Here is a 17,344-nt window from a genome sequence, read left to right as displayed (position 1 = left end):
AAGATGCTGCTGAAGTGGCCTACTTTTAAACCTGTTTCTAGAATTTGATTTCCTTTCACCACTAATTAATCTTTAGATTAATTAAATTCTGTTAGTGTTGATGGCAAAAAAAAATAAAAAAAATCTTAACTTCAATGGGAAATAGAGTTTGGCCCTGATTTTTCTTTTCTTCTTCTTCTTTTAATGCAGATATTTCATTTGGAAGATTGTAGTCGACTGATAGCATTTGCAGGAAAATGAAACTGCTGCAAACACTGAAGCCATAGCTTTAGAAATGTACATAGTGTTCAAAAGCAGCCGTCTTAGTACAGTTATGTGCATCTCGTAAAAAGTTTATTTTTTATTTAAAAAAAAAAAAGGCATTGGGGGAGAACACAAAGGTTCAGCTTACTGTCAAGGAGCAGTCTCCTGCTTAAAGAACTTCATTTTGTGCATTTGATCAGAGTTTTAATGGCTGAAATTGCAATTTTATGGCAATTTATTTTATGTTTGGAGTCAGAGTTTTATTGCCACAAAGAATTTGGGGTAATCCAAAATCCCTGCGGGAGGAAACAAATCTGGGAGGAGACTGACACTGCTGGCTCTCTAGCTCCATGTACAAACCAACCCAGTCTCACAGGGGAGCGCTGGTACGTGGAGGAGTTGGTGGTAACATCCTGCCCATAAGTGCACGACAACTCCTCCTCCCTTTGACTTCAGAACATACGTGGCCCATGTCTTCTGGCTTCAAGGCCATATGAAGTTTTGATATGGGACCCCAAAGGATTGGGTCAGTTAACCCAGTCTATGTTTCTATGTAAGCATTATCCTGTACAATTCTTCATTATGTTCTTTGTTTTCTGAAGAAAAAGTGATTTTTTTTTCTTATCCAGCTTAATTTTCAGCCTGCTCTTTGACTGTATTTGGCTATGAATGTTAACAAGAAAATTCTCAATATTTAATGTTTAGCTTGTCTTGTTCAGAAATCCAAAATGTAGAGGTGTCAAAATCATTACTTACTTTGAAAACTGAAGCTTTTAATTTTAAAGCACTTAATTTAAAATAACTGTGTTTGAAGAGTTTTTTCTTTCTTTTCTAAATATTTGCTGCTATCACATCCAGATGAAGTAGAGAAATGGAAAACCTTTCCTATGAACACATACATATCTATTTTTCTTGAGCATACCATATTTTGGATCTGGATGGTATTTAAGTGTATGTATTATGCATACCGTGAGAGACTGAGGGTTTGATCTAACTAGCCTGTTTCATTCTATGCTTACATCAATTACAGAATGAAAACATGAATCACGCTATCAGTTTCCATCTAAAGATTTTCAGAAAGTCAAAAACAACAACAAAAAGCTGTAATAGAGCCTTGTGTGACCCCATATGGAATCCGGAGTCATTCACATATGCTGTAATTAATAATATTTTTAGAACAGTTACATATATCACTTGCCTCCAGTATTTAAAAAAAAAAAAATAAAAAAATCAGAACCTGAAAAAGCACAGCAGTGTATTTTAGTTGCTCCGGAACATTTGCTGAAAGAAAATAAGGTTACAGCAATGCTAAACTTACTGTTAGGGATCAAATTAGAATTACCTTTGAAAATAGGTGTGCATCTTTTCAGACTGTTTTTTTCTCCTATGCAGGACTGTGAAGTATTTTTAAATTTTTCTAGCCTGTTTTTAAAAGATTTTGTGACAAGTGGAGCTAAGTTAACATTCGATGTAGATTAATTATTTCAGTTACATATGTAGTGTCTGTCATACATTTGAACATACCTAACATTAACAAATAATTAAATTCATCTTCCTTATTACAAAAACACATAAAAGACAAGAGAACTGGCACTTCATGATTTTGTTTTGTCGTGTGTGATTGTTATGTTTAAGATGTCACAGAATCCAAATTATGTTGCTGAGTTTGTAAGGTAATTTTTCTTGAGATGCTAAAGCAAATAGTGCATCTCTTGCTAAAGCATCCATTGAGTATTGCATGGGTTCCTTGCCATCTGAGCAGCCAAAGTGCAGATCGGTAATTACAGTAGAAGGAAAAACTAACAAATCAAGACTCAAGTAATCCAGCAGTCTTGCCTTCTTGTGTCTTAAGATACAGCTGTGCTCATCTGCATACAGAATTAGTCCTTTATTGCTTAGAGGAATGGCATGGTGAAGTGTCATCAAACAGTGAAGATCTGAAGGAAAAAAAATTTTGCATTCTTATAAGAGTGTGTTATAGGAAAAAAGAAGTAGATAGACCCAATTTAATTCTATATGCCACTGAACAGGTCAACGCTGCATTAAATACTATTTAGAAATGTAGCAAGGTATGTTATAGTGCATTTCTGTAGCCTATATTAATTCATATGTAGCTAGAATTGCCCTGTCTATAGCCAAGTTCTGTCTTCTGTTTTGAAAAGTAGATAGTTGCATAACTTTGTACCTAATTAAACAGGATGCCTTTTTAACATCTAGATGTTTTGTTACTGGGAAAAAAAAACAAAAAACTTTGTGACTTAATGTTGACCTGTTTAATCTGTATCTTAAGATTTTCTTTGAGCTTATGTTATTAAAGATATTTTAATATGCAGTTAAAATAATTTGAGCAGAACTAACTTTTCTAAATAGTCAATAACCACAAGAGAAATTTTGCTGTGGTTACTTTTCCAGTTCTAATTAGCTGGGTTTATGTGCTTTGAATGAAACTAAGGCATTTCCATTTGATTTATGCTTCAGGTAACCCTAGAGAAGTGAGAGCATGCTTTGCCTTATTCTACTTACCATCAGTTTTTAACGTGCATTGTAGCTTGGTATTTTGTCTGGTCATCAATATGCTTACAAGCCTAATGGCATAATGAGTGCTAAATATACCTGATGTTCATGAAGATAATGTGACTCTCAATTTTGAGAATATTTAACATTAGAAGAGCTTTAAAGGCTGCAGTCATCTTATTAAGGAAGGAGTTCAGGAATGGCCTTTGGTCATTCTCAGCATGCTTCCTTGCATTTAAGAGTGAAAAGAGAGATGATAATGTTGTGCCTGGACTTGTCCATGTAGAGTTTAGGGTACCCTGGGGTTTTTGCATCTAACTGTAAAACAAGCTATAACATGCTTATCCCTGATTTTCTTGTTTTTCTTTCAACCATTTCAGGGCCTTGCAGGAGTCATTAAATCAAAACTTCATGCTGCTTGTCACCCATCGAGAAGTCCAGCGGGAGTACAACCTCAACTTCTCAGGAAGCAGTACCATTCAGGAGGTGAGTGGTGTTTCACAGCTGAAGAATAAATGTAGCTCGTTATAGCTAATGCCAGCTCTGTGAAAGAGAGTTTACATGGCCTAGTTGGAAATTCCTTTATTTTATTAGTCATCTTTTTGGTTTAATCAACTGGATCATGAAGATTGCGATAACTTGATTAAAGAGCTTGGCCTAAAAAAAAGTTTGCAATTAAGTTATGCAGAAAAGATGTTACTTTTTACATTGTAATAGCAAAATGTGTGAACAGCCTCTATTGAGGTACTCTACAATGACGAAGAAAGGCAGTTGTTCAAATTACGTTTTATTTTTAAGCCCCTTGAACCTTTTGCTGTCTTCCCTTCTGTTAAGCAGTTCCATCTCCGTTTTGTAGGCACCTCTACCAGTGCTGGTTGCTATTATAATGCTCTAACTCTTCCTGGCTTGGTAGCCAAATGGTTTCTGTGTATAATGGATGTCACTGCCATTCTGTCGAATGGCCAGCAAGGGGTGATGTTGTAGAGAACTTCATCAGAATTAAGTTCTATAGAAACAAATATCTCTTATATGAATCGGGATGCTCAGAATTTAGAGCAAGCAGTCCTTGCATATTTTTAATTCCTTTCTGAAGCCAAAGGTTATTGTCTGATATTGTCTGTATATTGTCTGATGCTTCATGATGTATCTAAGGCCACATGTTTTCAGTATTACTTCCCATATAACCCACGAACTTCTGGAAATATGACAAACAATCTAGAAATAAGAATCTTAAGGATTAACTTCACAACATATTAAGATTAAACGTTTGCTCTTCACATTAAACTTGTGTTTGCTATTGATTTGTGCCTTCTCTCAGTCTTGTTGAGGACGTTTTATGGAAGTTTTTCTCATGAGGTGAGGTGACATTGTAGAAAGAATTATTTTAAGTTCCTGTAACATTTTTATATCAGAGAAATAGCCCATGCAACAGTGAAAAGTAATCACTGTTTTGTTTTCATTGCGAACCTTATTCTTAAGATGTAAATTCTATTTTTATCCTCTGCATGAAAGCATTTTACCTTTCTAAACCTTCAATAGTAAATTCTGTTAGTTTTTTAATACAAGCACACAAATGAAGTTGCATCAGTTTGTTTTTTGAGGGGCCAAGCTCTTACTCTTTAAAAATTAATATTTTAGTAATTTATTTCTATAAATCTTCAAATTACTTGTATTTTTAAATTGTGAGATTCTAGAAGAAAACATATCACACATACGTATCGCCCATTTATTTTTATCTATGCTATATCAACTACTACTCTCCAGTCTTAAAGGACCCAGGAAGCTGTGATGGTGCATGGGAATTTAGGCTTTACATGCACTGAAATTTTCTTGTTATTAATGGTAGGTTACAGTCAGCATGTTATTGTACAGAGTCAACTCAATTTAAAAGTGAGTTACAATTTTCTCCCTTAAACAACCAAAAGCTCCCCCTGAGTCTACCACCCCATACCCTTATTAGCATGAGCATCAAACCTTTATTTGCCTTGCTCCTTTGTGTCTACGTATCACGTCCAATATTGTGTATAAAATTATGAAGATAATTAATTTAAAGGGTAAAATGAAAAAAAACTGTGGACTTGTGCACTTGATAGTGAACAGGTGAATATGTCTATACAAAGTCTTGTGGAAATCACTGGGGACTTGGCTGAGGTAAAAGGGTTGGCGAACATTTGTCTAATTACAGAAAACAAGAGCTGTTTTGTATGTTAACTCCCTAATGACTTTTTAATTTTTTTTTTCTTTTAGCATAGAGCAAACATTGTAGCAAATGCTTGAAATCTAGTTACTTTGTGTGATTTGGAGAAATTGGTGATACCTTTCATTCTTTTCGATGCCACATCTCAATTGTTTCCAGAGACCAATAGATATTTTTTTTTCCTTCACTCTCATGTTCACACTTTAACAAATTAATAGTTTACTTTCCTTCTGGTATATTTTCGTAATCGTGGAAAAGCTTCATGGAAGTTGCAGTTGCCAACCACAAGAGGGCAGGAAGGACTATTCAATTATTACCTAAAAATGCCATTCAGTGTTTTCAAATTAGCTTCTGGTATATTAACAAAAAGGAGTATAATGGCCAAGTTATTGTTTGATTTACAGATAATTGGCATATTGCAGGGAGGAGACTTAATTTCACCCTTTTAAATTAAACAGGGAGATTTAAAAAGACATAAAATATTCATTAATGTTCAGTGATTATAAAGCAGTGGCATATATTTATTCTACCTTTATTACTGTTTCGATGGGAAAATACTGCAAATATTTCAGAAATCGAGTTGGCCATACTGACAAGTTGAAGTGTTTAAGCAGTGTTAATGCAATCTACTCACATGGTATATCCTATGCAGAAAGATTCAAAATGACTACATCAATTATTAAAAGAAATATTTAAAATTCTATAAATGTTCTACTGCTTGCCACAGTTGGGTGCAACTCTCTCTCTAGGGCTAGTTGTTAGGTTTGTTGTTATCTTTTCCTTAAAATTTACAGAACTAACATTTTTTCCAAGTTTTCCTAAAATCCCTCTACCCTTTCAAAACTGTCATAAATATTTTGCAAAGGTTTAAATGCAGAATTGAGTGAGCTATCTGCTGTGCATTACTGTTGCTTCAGTTCTCTGTTTTAATTGTTTAGAATACATGTTTAATAGTAAATGATATTTAAATGATTTGTTATTTAAAAAATAAAAAAATAAAAAATCTTGCTGTTTAATAGGGAAACAACCTGACTGAAAAATCTCTAATGTGAGAAGCCTGAAGTTGTAGTACTCAGGTTGGCTTCCACAATTTCTCTTGTATTAAATCGTATTTGGATTTTGGATGATACATGAAAATGCTTTTTTTTTTTTTTTTTTTTTCCACTTGCTTTATCTGCATCTTCAACTCTTCACATATTAAGGTATAATTTCTCATTTTTAAAAAATCTAAGTTACTCTCAATTATATTGATGCGGGCTCATCAGCCTATAGGGAAACTTAGAAATGAAATAAAAAACGAAACTTAAATTATCAAACTGGATATTGGATTTTTTTTTTTTTTTTTTTTTTTTTTTTTTTTTTTTTGGTGAGTCAAGCAGGGGAGTGGTTAAGTTAGAAAGTTAATGATAACATGTTGGCCTAAATTGCAAATTAATCTGTGTCACAGGTTTCTGACATCTGTTTGTTCTTGTAAAATTGCAGTATTAAATTAATTCTGGGCAGATACTGTTCTGGGAAATATCATGATTACTTTTTTCCATGATCCGCATTTTAAGGGGAAATTAGTAGGGTTTGTGCCAGTTTGGAGACTGTAAATTAATACATTTCCAATGTATTTTATGGTTAAATAAGGACAGTTCTAACAAATTTGAACTGCTAATACATAAAAGACTAAAACAAGTTTTCTGCCTGAATACATACTGTTTATTCTGCTAAAATAACTTGTGGAGGTTATCCCTTGCTGAAGTAAGAGAACTTTTAAAATTTGATTTAACAAGCTATTTGCTAAATATGCATATATTTAATGCATTGCCTTATTTAACATAAATTGTTTTCTGGCTATTCTGATGAACTTACTTTAAAAATAATATTTTTGCTGTGTTTCAATTTTTTCAAGTTGTAGTTGCATTATTTGATAGAGGTGAAAGACAGCCCTTTACATGGGGGGAATATTTAAATATTTCATGGAAAGCAAGGATACTCCTATCCTGAAGTATACACAGTCAAACTAATTTGCAGAAAACTTTTTGAATTGAGAACCTCTCTGTCACAAAAGCACGCTTTGCACTTTTTGTTGTTTTAATTGGCGACATGGGAAAAAATTCAGTAAATTTTATCAAACTGGATACCTCCATTAAAAACAAGGAGTTTGCATTTGTCTGTTTTACTGTCGGTAAAGACTTTGAAGCCTTTTTTGTGATTCCTGTGTGCAGGATTACAGAAGTATCCAGTGTACACAAGCTGTGGCTGTTAAAGGGTGGACAAGTTAAATATGCAGAAACATCAGGCCTCTTGGAGATCAGTGATTTTTTTTTTGTATATTTTTTTCTAACTGTTGGAGATTCCAGTTGAGAATACTAGATAAAGCATGTACTAGGTTCTATAATTCCTAGTAAAACATAAAATCTGTACAAACAATGCAAGGATGGGTCCCTAAATACAGGCTGTCTTTGCATAGCTGCATCTGCTCTTTATTCCATTCCTTTAGCCAATAAACTAATCAGAGGCTAGTATCTTAGCATCCCTGTCACCTGTCATAGGTAATATATTTGTTCTTTGTTCCCTATAGACTTACTGGCTAAGATGGAATAAGAAAAGCAATGTATCCAATAGCACTACAGGCAGGAGGAGGAACTATTTGTACACAGAACTGCTTGGGATGAGAGAAACTATAAATTCTGTGTTGCCAGACCCTAAAGACAGTTTGAAGTCCTTTGTACTGAATTTGTAAAAACTTTTTTGATAAGTTTATGAATGTGAAACAAGATACAAAAGCAACATTTATGTACATGCAGGCAAAAAATGATTTGAAGGGCTTAAATAATTGCAATACATAAATATAGGCGAGCAGACTAATTGCTTTCAACATACAGAAAAAAAATCCAGCTGAAGGTTTTGTAGGTTTTTTTACATCTGATTTATGGTATTTGTACAAAATATTTTCAAACCAATTACTGTTGTCCGAGATCACCCATAGGAAAGGTCAGACATTGGTGGTGGGACACAAAATGTATGTGTAGATAACATTGTTCTTTGCAGTTACGTAACTACAAAGTTGTAATTTAATACATTTGCCAGACATAATAATACAACCATCTCCAAATATTGTGCATACATTAACAGTTTCAGAACAGATGTTATATTCTTGAGATTTTTAATTGCTTTAAAATAGTTAAAAACTATTCTTATGCTGATAAAAATCAGTAACACTTCTTTTTGTATTTAATAGATGCACAGACATTCCACACTGTTGTTCAATTATTTTCTTAGTATCAGAAAACTAGTAAAATAGGTTGTGGCTATATTGATTGTACTTGATACTTAGATTATGTTTGCGAAAATTGCACATTTTTTTTGCTTTCTCAAGAAATGTATGTAAAAACTATATTCAATTTACAGTAATAACAACATTATATGTAATTTAAGCATCTATCACTGTGATACCATCAGTGTTCTGCAGTGGTAAATGAGTTAGCTGTGTTTTGACTTAAACAAGGAGAGAGAAATCTATTTTAAAAAGCTCAATCAGCTTCTTGTTTTTTGGGGGGGAGAGTTTTTTAGAAAAAGAAAACCAGCACATTGCTAAACTACACTGCATTTACCGAAAAGACTGGGATAAACTTTGTAAGTGATCATGTTATGGATTACATGGAAAATGAAGTTGCTTGGGAAAGAAGGAGGGAAATACCTATTCTGTACCTGTTCCAAGTGACAGCTTTATTAGGCATTTAAAATATCTCAATATCTGACTTTAGAGATCCGTTTCTGAGAGGTTGTACTGCTGAAGGTATACAACCATTTCCCTTTTCATGCAACAGAAGCAGCGCTCGGAGGTAATGGCAGGGCTCTCCTTCACTTCGCTTTAATTATGAAGCTTACCATATTCCTGCCCGAATATGTTTCATAACCTGTAATCTGCTTTCAGTGGGTTTGGACGTGCATATCATTAAAGAACCGATCTCCAGTTATCAAAAACTAGTAAACATGGACATTTTTATATGCAAGAAAAGGCAGAGAGTAAATAATTGCACTGGTGACCAATACTGTAATAATCCTGTTTTACAATATGCACTTGACAGGTTGTAATAGTGCTAATTGAAGAGACTAATTCACACTTGCTTCATTCTATTCAAAGGCAAAATCAGCAGCTTGTTTTGCTTTTGACCAGATGGTCCTGATGAACACCTACTGTGCACTTTAAGTGCTTTACTAGAATTACAAAGGCTGGGGGCTGCGTCCGACTCAAAATGATTTGAGAAGAGAAAAAAACCTCGCTGCTCAATGGATTTGGTGCAACTAAATTAATTCTAGTGGACCCATTACACATTGAGCCCCCTTTTCAAAGTGCTGAGCCTCCTCGTTTGTTCTGTAGCAATGAGAAAGTGAAAGGCAGATTACTGCAAACAGAAATAAAAAAAAAAGTGCTGTGAAAAGGAGAAAAGAGGCCTTGAAGCCTTTTCATATCATTTGGGTTTTTCAAGTGCGTTATTTTTGGGGAGGGTGGATGTATGAAAAGCCAATTGGAGTTTTTTTTGTTTTAAAGTGCGCTATTTAAGTACTATGAATATAAAAGCAAGAGCAACAGTTGACTGAGTTTACTGTGGTAAAGCTTTGTGTCCAAGGATGAATCAAATTCATTATAGTCAATGCTTTGTATTTTCATATGAATGTAGGGTTAGTTTCACAAGACTGTGTCTGTTTAGGATAATTATAATTTAATATTTTCCTTTCATAAAGTTATCACTGTAGATATCTAAAATTTACTGAAAGTGACATTTTTTTTCTTGCATAAATTTAGAAGCACCCAGAGAGTTTAAAACTTCCAAAGGAGGCAGTTTAATTTCCAAAGGAAGGAGAGGCTTGTTCTACTGGCGTTGCAGCACAGATTATTATAACTAATTAGAAGTCACACATCTGTTAGCTTTCGATTTGTCGACGCTTGTAGTTCTGGGTGCATGTTTATATCTCCCTCTTCTTTCTTTCTTTCGTTCCCTGTCTCTATTGCACTCTGTCCATAAATGTCCAGAAACTCTCAAAAGATAAGGATCAATTTATTTGAATTTGAAAGTAATGAGGAGTCATTGTTATAATTTTGCTTATAGGTTCTGGTCCATAAATGCTCAGTCATGTGAGTTGTCCTTATTTTACAAGTAATCACGTTGAATTGAATGGCTTTGCTTGTGTAATTTAAAGATGCTAAGGATTTTGGGGATCAAGACCTAATTTAAAACCCTGAATTTTTAAAAACCCGCCATTAAAACCATCACTTGCTATTCTGATTCTGAATATTTGTTGTTTTACTTTCAGAGGTGGGGAATTTTTCTGCTTCTATCATAATGCTAGCTATTAAAAAGGTGTTAGCATGTAATGACAAGAAAACCTAAGCAGCTTTATGAACATATTAAACAGCCACGTTCCTAGTTCCAGGGCTGTTTAAAGTGGGAAAGCAATACTCTGTAGCTAAACAGAATAGCCCTGCTATGTGTATAAACTCTATTTAGTTGAATCAAAAATGAAATATTCATGTTTTTCACAATTAAAAAAATAATTTACAGCTTGTAAATTGAAGTGTACCAGACCATGAATTAACCTTTCTATCCTATGTTAACTATAGTATGATCACTTCTATTATTGCATGATATACACTTATATTTGAAAAAAAATCATTAAATTGCTGATTTGTTTTCAAACAATGAAATTTCTATTTGTGCGAATTATAGTAGGCACAGTGTTCTCTCATGTTTTCTCATCAAACAACCCAATTATACTTATAAATAGTGAGGTGCTAATGAACTGTTGTTCGGGAAAAAGTTTTTTTTTTTTTTTTTAACTTGAGTAAGAAAGGAAACACTTCACAATTTTAGAGTGCTTGCTTGGTGAGAAAATATTTGAAAATATTGTACTTATGTAAATCATGTTGGTGCTATCACTTTTAAATACACAACAGAAGCTAATCTAAAAACCTCTTCAGTTCATATGGAACACAACTAGATTCGTGACATTGTAAATTGCTCACTTAATTGGGAACCGATGCTTTACTTCTATTCATTCAGTTACAGACGTTTTTCAGCAAGATAAAGTTTAAACCTAAATATAAGCTATATTAGTGCATTCATTTAAGAGAGAGTAATTTTTATAGAGGGTTGAGGTGATGAGAATGTTTAAAGTAGTAGTTGTAGAGGTAAGACACTGAAATGGGCTACAGTATCTTAGCAATAGTGTAACGGTAGCTCTATAATTCTGTAATCATTATGCAAAGAAAATATTCAGTTGCCATTTCACCTGTGAATTAATAACTTTTGTCTTTGTCCAGTCCATAACATTGTAGTGAGGCAGTGCACTATCTCTTTAGTAAACACATCTTTTATCATTTTTTTGTTATATTCCTATGTCTTTGTAAAACACAAACTTAAAAAGTTAGTCTTTTGTATTTTTACTGAGAATCATGAGCATAAATTGAAGAGCCTTGCACTCATTTAAAGGATAAAATGGCCTCATAATCACCCTCAATAAATCCCTGTTACTGTTTTTAAAAAGGGTTATAGAAGCTCTCAGTAAACATTTGCAATAAGTGGCAAAATTTATGCCTTGCTTTGTGATAGTTGCGTGACCAGACAGTGGGGTATAGGATTGTTTTAAGGTTTTTACAGCTGCAGGCAAAAAGCATCTGTTCCTAGAAAAGCCTTCATTGTTTAATTTTGACACTGACTTTTCCATGCTGCTTGTACCAGTCTCTGGATTAGGTGCCACTAAGATAAAATTTGTTTTAAGCTGCTTCCAAATGCAGCTGTCACTATACATGGCCTTGTAGCTTAGGCAAAGTAGACATAATCAAAACAAGCATTTTCGTACAGGGTCATCTCAGTCGACTGAAAAAGCTTGGAGCAAGAATTTTGACAATATTGTATCTTGTGAGGAGCAAGGCTATTAGCTTTTGTATTTACTTAATCATTCTTCCAGTGATCACTAACATGTATGATTGTCTCAGAAACAATGAAAAGAATTTTTTTAAACTTCACTTCTTTTTCTTTTGCATTTACTTTATACAAATCATATTTATTTTGATTACTGTGGTCTTAAATTACATTAATTATTCTGTGTATATCTCTATAGTGAAATGGAATAATTTACAAAAATCAGGGAAAATTGACATTTTTGAAAAGGCTCCTTTTCTTTCCTTCAAAGTTTCCAGTGAATTAAAAAATGAAAGAGCACTTCATTTTATGTATCCCAGAGTTGTGTTAATTTCTACCCAGCTGGTCTAAAATGATTGATACAAAGCCAAATTTGTGACTGCCTGCATTACAAAGTCTGTAATTTGCTAATGAATTATGATAATAATCTTTCATCATACATGAAAGATTTAGACAAACAATTTACTAACTATATAGTTTGATCACAATTTTTGGGTTTGTACCAAGCCTTGAATCTACTTTATTTTCCCCAGCATAGATTTGCAGACTGAAATGAACTTCTTTTTACCTTGTTTTGAAAGCAATAGTACTCGAAGTTACGTAGAAATAATAGTGGACAGCAGGAATGCTCTAAGTTGTATAACAAGTGTAAAACATCATCCTTAATGTATATATAAATGAAACCACACAGTTTTCAGCTAGAGAAGCATCACAGTGTGTATGGCACCAGGAGTTGTTTGAGACTTCATCTGGCGACACAGAAGTAAATGGAAACAGGTAGAGGTGATTCTCAGGTCAAACCTACTTCAAGTATGGTGGAGATGAGCTCTAAAGCAGAGCGAGATAAGGGCGTAGGAGAAAACAAGGCTTGGAAAGAAAACCAAATCCTCCAGAAAAGGAGTAACTGCCACAAGATCCAGTCAACCTAAGCAAATCAAGTGGGTACTTGCATATCATGTCGGTGAACAGCTGATCTTGCATACTAAGGACCTTCTGAGGGGGGTGTTCACAGTAGGCTGTAAGCACAGTATAAGCAGATCTCTTGTATGAAATCTGCTCATTTTCAGTCCACTTGGGGAGTGGATCGTGCATGTTCTAACCAAAGGTTACTTCATGGTTCTGCAGAACTTGCTTTCACATTGGGTATTTCACTTTTAACATAATGAACAGCATAGGAACAAGGAGAGGAGCTTTCAGTTCAGTGCCCCCTGACTCTTCCTCTGTTTTGCAGATAAAATAATCATTTTCCTGCACCTCTTGAGCTCAGTTCAGTGGATTTCAATTATTGATCATTTTAATGTCCACCCCCCCAAGCCAACACAAAGATGAACATGTATATCCAGTGATGCTGTTGTTGTTTTGGTGAACCTATTGACTTCAGTCTTCTCTGGCTTCATATACAATTCTTCAGGGCATGAGTTATGTGCAGCAGTTGATTTATTCACCTCAAAACCCACACAACTGCTCAAAACAAAATCACGTTGAGATTCCTTTGGCCACCATTACATTGTATGACTGGTAAAAAGGTAGAAAATAAAGCAAAACAAAACTGGGAGTAAAGGCAAGAAAATAGAACGATACAACTAGCAATATCAAGAAAATATATGGGACAACCAGCAATTTCAAGAGAATGCCTTCTAGAGCAAGAACTGGGAACATGGCCTTGTGAAAGGAGAAGAGGAGCTTTGGCATAGGTGCTGAATGGAAAGGAGTTTGAACCACAACCAAAGGCTTTTTGTTGTTTCATTACATTCTTTGTTCTTACATTTAGTGAAACAGAACTTTGTGACCTGGGAAAGAGCTAATGTATTATTTCTTACTGTATCAGTTTAAAAAAAACAAACACAAACAAATATAAAGTTTGTTCAGAAGAGAATATTCTTAGTCCATCTTCCCAGCTAATGGCAAGTGCAGAACAGCTCCATAAAGACTTAACCTAATTAATTCATTGTATTTTGGAAGAGAAAAAGGTTATTAGATGACGTTTGAATTTCTTACAGAAACTCTCACAGACTGTGCAGTCCTTTCAAAGTCTCCCATTTGCCCAACTTACTGGGCTTAAGCTTGCATGATGGAGCAGTCCAAGTGTGCAGACTGAATTCCATTAGGATCAAACTGAGCTAGAAGATAAACAATTTATAAATTCCAACTTCTGAGAGACATTCAGTCCACAGGACCAGACCAGAAATGGTCAGTAGTGAAAAACCAGCGACGTAAAGGAGTGCTCATCGCCACCTGATTTTCTCTGCAGATCTCCTGCTGCATTGTCTGGTGAGCTAACATAGACATAGCCATAGGCTACAACTTAGTGTTTTGCAAGAAGATTTAAGGAGTGTAAAGACATCTCCATTCAAGCTTAATCTCAGCCTACTACTTTTGGTTCATCAAAAATGAAACTTTCACCCTACCTCACAACATACCCTTGTGAATTTCCATATTTATCCTTGGCCTCATGAGATCCAGCCATGAAATACTAAAATGGACCTGTCTGACTTGACAGCTTACCTATCACCAGGGATAGAAATTGCACCGTACTGCTTTGTATTACAAAAAAGGATGTTATTTCACCATTCTGTTGCTTCTTTTTGAGCAGAATGTCAGAGATTCGTCACTGCTGTTAGTCATCCCTGTCCAAGCTGCCTGGTGGTCACAGTCCTCAGCTGTGTGCTCAGGGGATGTTCTCAGCTGCAGTCTAGCCTTTTCTCTGCCAGCCCAATGTCAATGCACAGAATAAAAAAGGAGCCAAGACCTTTTAAGCAGGATGGGTGAAAGAGACTGTTAGTTAAAGTTGAAATTGTCAACACAAAACTATTCCCATATAAATTTAAGCACTTCTTATGCTTCCCTACTTTTGAATTATTCAGGAATAAGCTCTTCTTGCCTCAAAAGAGGAACTTTTTGTGGGTAAGTGCAAACAGTTTGTGCAAGACACAGAGGGGGAGACGTTGAACTGAAATTCTGTGGTTACAGATAAACTAAAGATTGCACACAAATATAACTCAGAAGATTTCTAAAATAAAGGTTACTCTTTTAGAGTTGCCAAGTTCAATAAAATGTAATCTGTCATCAGAAATGAATGAAAGAAATTTAAGAACACAAAAACCTTTCTCTCTTTGTTTCTCCTAAAATAAATTGCAGAGATATTTTGGGTGCTGCATGTGACCCTGATGCCGTGAATGAGATCACTGAAATGTTGTCTGTTCCTAGGATTCATTATTGTGTTCTCCATCTCCTTTTGCTGGGATTGGAGTAATGCATGTATGGGTACGCTGTGTGATACCAGCTGGTGAGGCTCATTGCCATTTTGTAAGTACGGCTTTCTAGGAAGGGAATATCTCTTCCGAGCAGACAAATTGTAGAAAAATATTAAAAGTCCTTGTTCTTTGTATTCTTCTTTCCCGTTTTCTTTTTCTTTTTTTGGGGCTTATCTCTTTCCAATACTGTGAAGGTCTTCAGATATTTTTCTATGGTTTCAAATGACAGTATCACAGAATCACAGAATTGTAGGGGTTGAAAGGGACCTCAAGAGTTCATCGGGACCAACCCTCAGCAATAGTAACATGAGAATCTTCAAGAGAGCTATTAGATACCAGATGAATTATGTATCCAGGTACAAGACAGATCTACCTTTCCTGGAGAGGAAGAAGAGATGTTAGGGTTAAGGTCTGTGATGCACCAAATCTCTATGTTCTTCACATTTTTTCCACCTGTTCCAAAGTAATATATACAAAGGAATAATGTCTCAAAAATTAAATTCTCTTAATTCCAAAATAATGATACCTAAATAGAAAAATAAAGTCTGCTGACGAATGTGGGCTATTCTGCACCATGAAAAGAACATTTCTTTGGAATGAAAAAAAAATGAAACTTTTTCGTTGTGTCAGAAAACTGGAAGTCAGCTTGTTATATATATGAAATATTTGAACTCTTTTCTAAATTCAAGTAATAAGAAGTGGATATTGCATAGAGTTTAGACTATGATGAAAGTCATATATTAAACTTCAGTCTGAAGGAGAACATTTTGGTGATCAGTGCTAGAGAGATTTTGCAATAAAGCGGCCTTTTCTGTTCCTAGAATTTCCCAGTAGAACTAGCTAAATTTGGGAAGCTACTTGCAGTTACTCAGTGGCATGTTTTCTACGAATATTGTTTGACAATCCAGTTTGAGATGCATAGTCACAAAAATTCAGTTGCTAGGTTTAGCCAATGTTTAACAGACTGCTGCAGTAGCAATTGAGATGTTGTTAACTGAACTTTCTTGTCAGGTGTTTTTGTAACAGAACCCTTTTCAATACCCCAAAATGTATAGTTTTCCTTTTAGAGAAGTGCATTTTCCTTTTAGAGAAGTGCATTAATAGCATTGTTTCATTACTTGTTTTTAAGATCAGCTTAAAGTGAGGAACACTAAAACTTGGAAATTAAATGTCTCTTCCAAACTGTTTGAAGTAGATGATAATTTTAGCATGCAGTCTGAAATAAGCATCTATGATCTCAAGACATTGCTATCAGAAGAGAACTGCAAATCCAATTTCATTTTTTTTTCCCTTGTTTCAGTTTATAGGTCAGATCTAGTTGGCACTGAGGGACGAAACAGACAATTTTCATGGATTATTCTATGAACGTCAAATGGATTTTTTTTTCTATTAATTAAATTGTTATTCATGGTGCTACCATACATAGGTCAATATTGCACTTGCCTAGGATTTAGAATATATATTTTTATTTTTTGGTGTCTTTCTCTTAGTGTATATTTTACACACTGACTTTGTATAATTAGGAGTATACTTGTGGTTCCAAGGAGGAGCTGCTAGTATGGATCTGTAAGTCAGTTGGTTTTTTTAGCATCTTTGCCGGGAAAAAACGTAGCGGAATAGCTGAAAATGCGAAAGAGCAGCTTGTGATGCTATAACTTGTCAAATAACCATCGATGCATTATAGCTGAACAAACTGTTTCAGTGTGTGCATATACAGTACGTATTTCTCTCCAAATTAATATTTGCATTTGAAATACGTGTAGTGCAAATACATGAAAAGTATATAACAATTAATAATATTTTATGTTTGATGTTTACATATTGTGTGCTCTGCATCTTAATTCTTAATGTTATCTGCTTCTTTAATCAGCTTGAATTAGTTCCAAATGTATTGATTCAGAGAGATTTATTACTTAGCTGTTAAGTTTTGTTAGGCGTTTCTATCCTTGAAACAGGTTGGGTTTAGTCAGTATTTAGCTGGCATTTTCTAAGGTTGCCATTTATGATGGTCTTAGATTTTGAAGAGCAAAAACTTCTTTGCCACCTTTATGATTGTTTCTGAGTTGTAGTGTTGAGAAAAACTTAGAGAATATAACACTAATTTAGTAGTGGTTTCCAACTTAGATCTGTTAAGTGCAAAAATGTTGCATAGCTTTAAAATGAAGGTGTACTTTAATCTGGTCTAGTTAAACCAGCATGAACTGTTGTGTGAATATTCTTAT

The 17,344-nt window shown here is 34.5% G+C and overlaps 1 protein-coding gene across 1 annotated transcript in view; it reads left to right on the top strand.

Moving 5' to 3' along the window:
- Positions 1-17,344, top strand: part of FAF1 (Fas associated factor 1) — a 158,213-nt gene that overhangs the window by 42,511 nt on the left and 98,358 nt on the right. Inside the window, exon 7 of the mRNA XM_082765690.1 lies at positions 3,138-3,243. Within this exon, the coding sequence (XP_082621816.1) occupies positions 3,138-3,243 (106 nt within the window). The remainder of the gene's footprint in view (positions 1-3,137; positions 3,244-17,344) is intronic.

This window comes from Aythya marila (genome assembly GCF_965140915.1).
Source record: "Aythya marila genome assembly, chromosome: 8".
Lineage (NCBI taxonomy): Eukaryota > Metazoa > Chordata > Aves > Anseriformes > Anatidae > Aythya > Aythya marila.
Note: the sequence above shows the minus strand (reverse complement) of the source record. Positions and strands in the feature narration are given on the sequence as shown.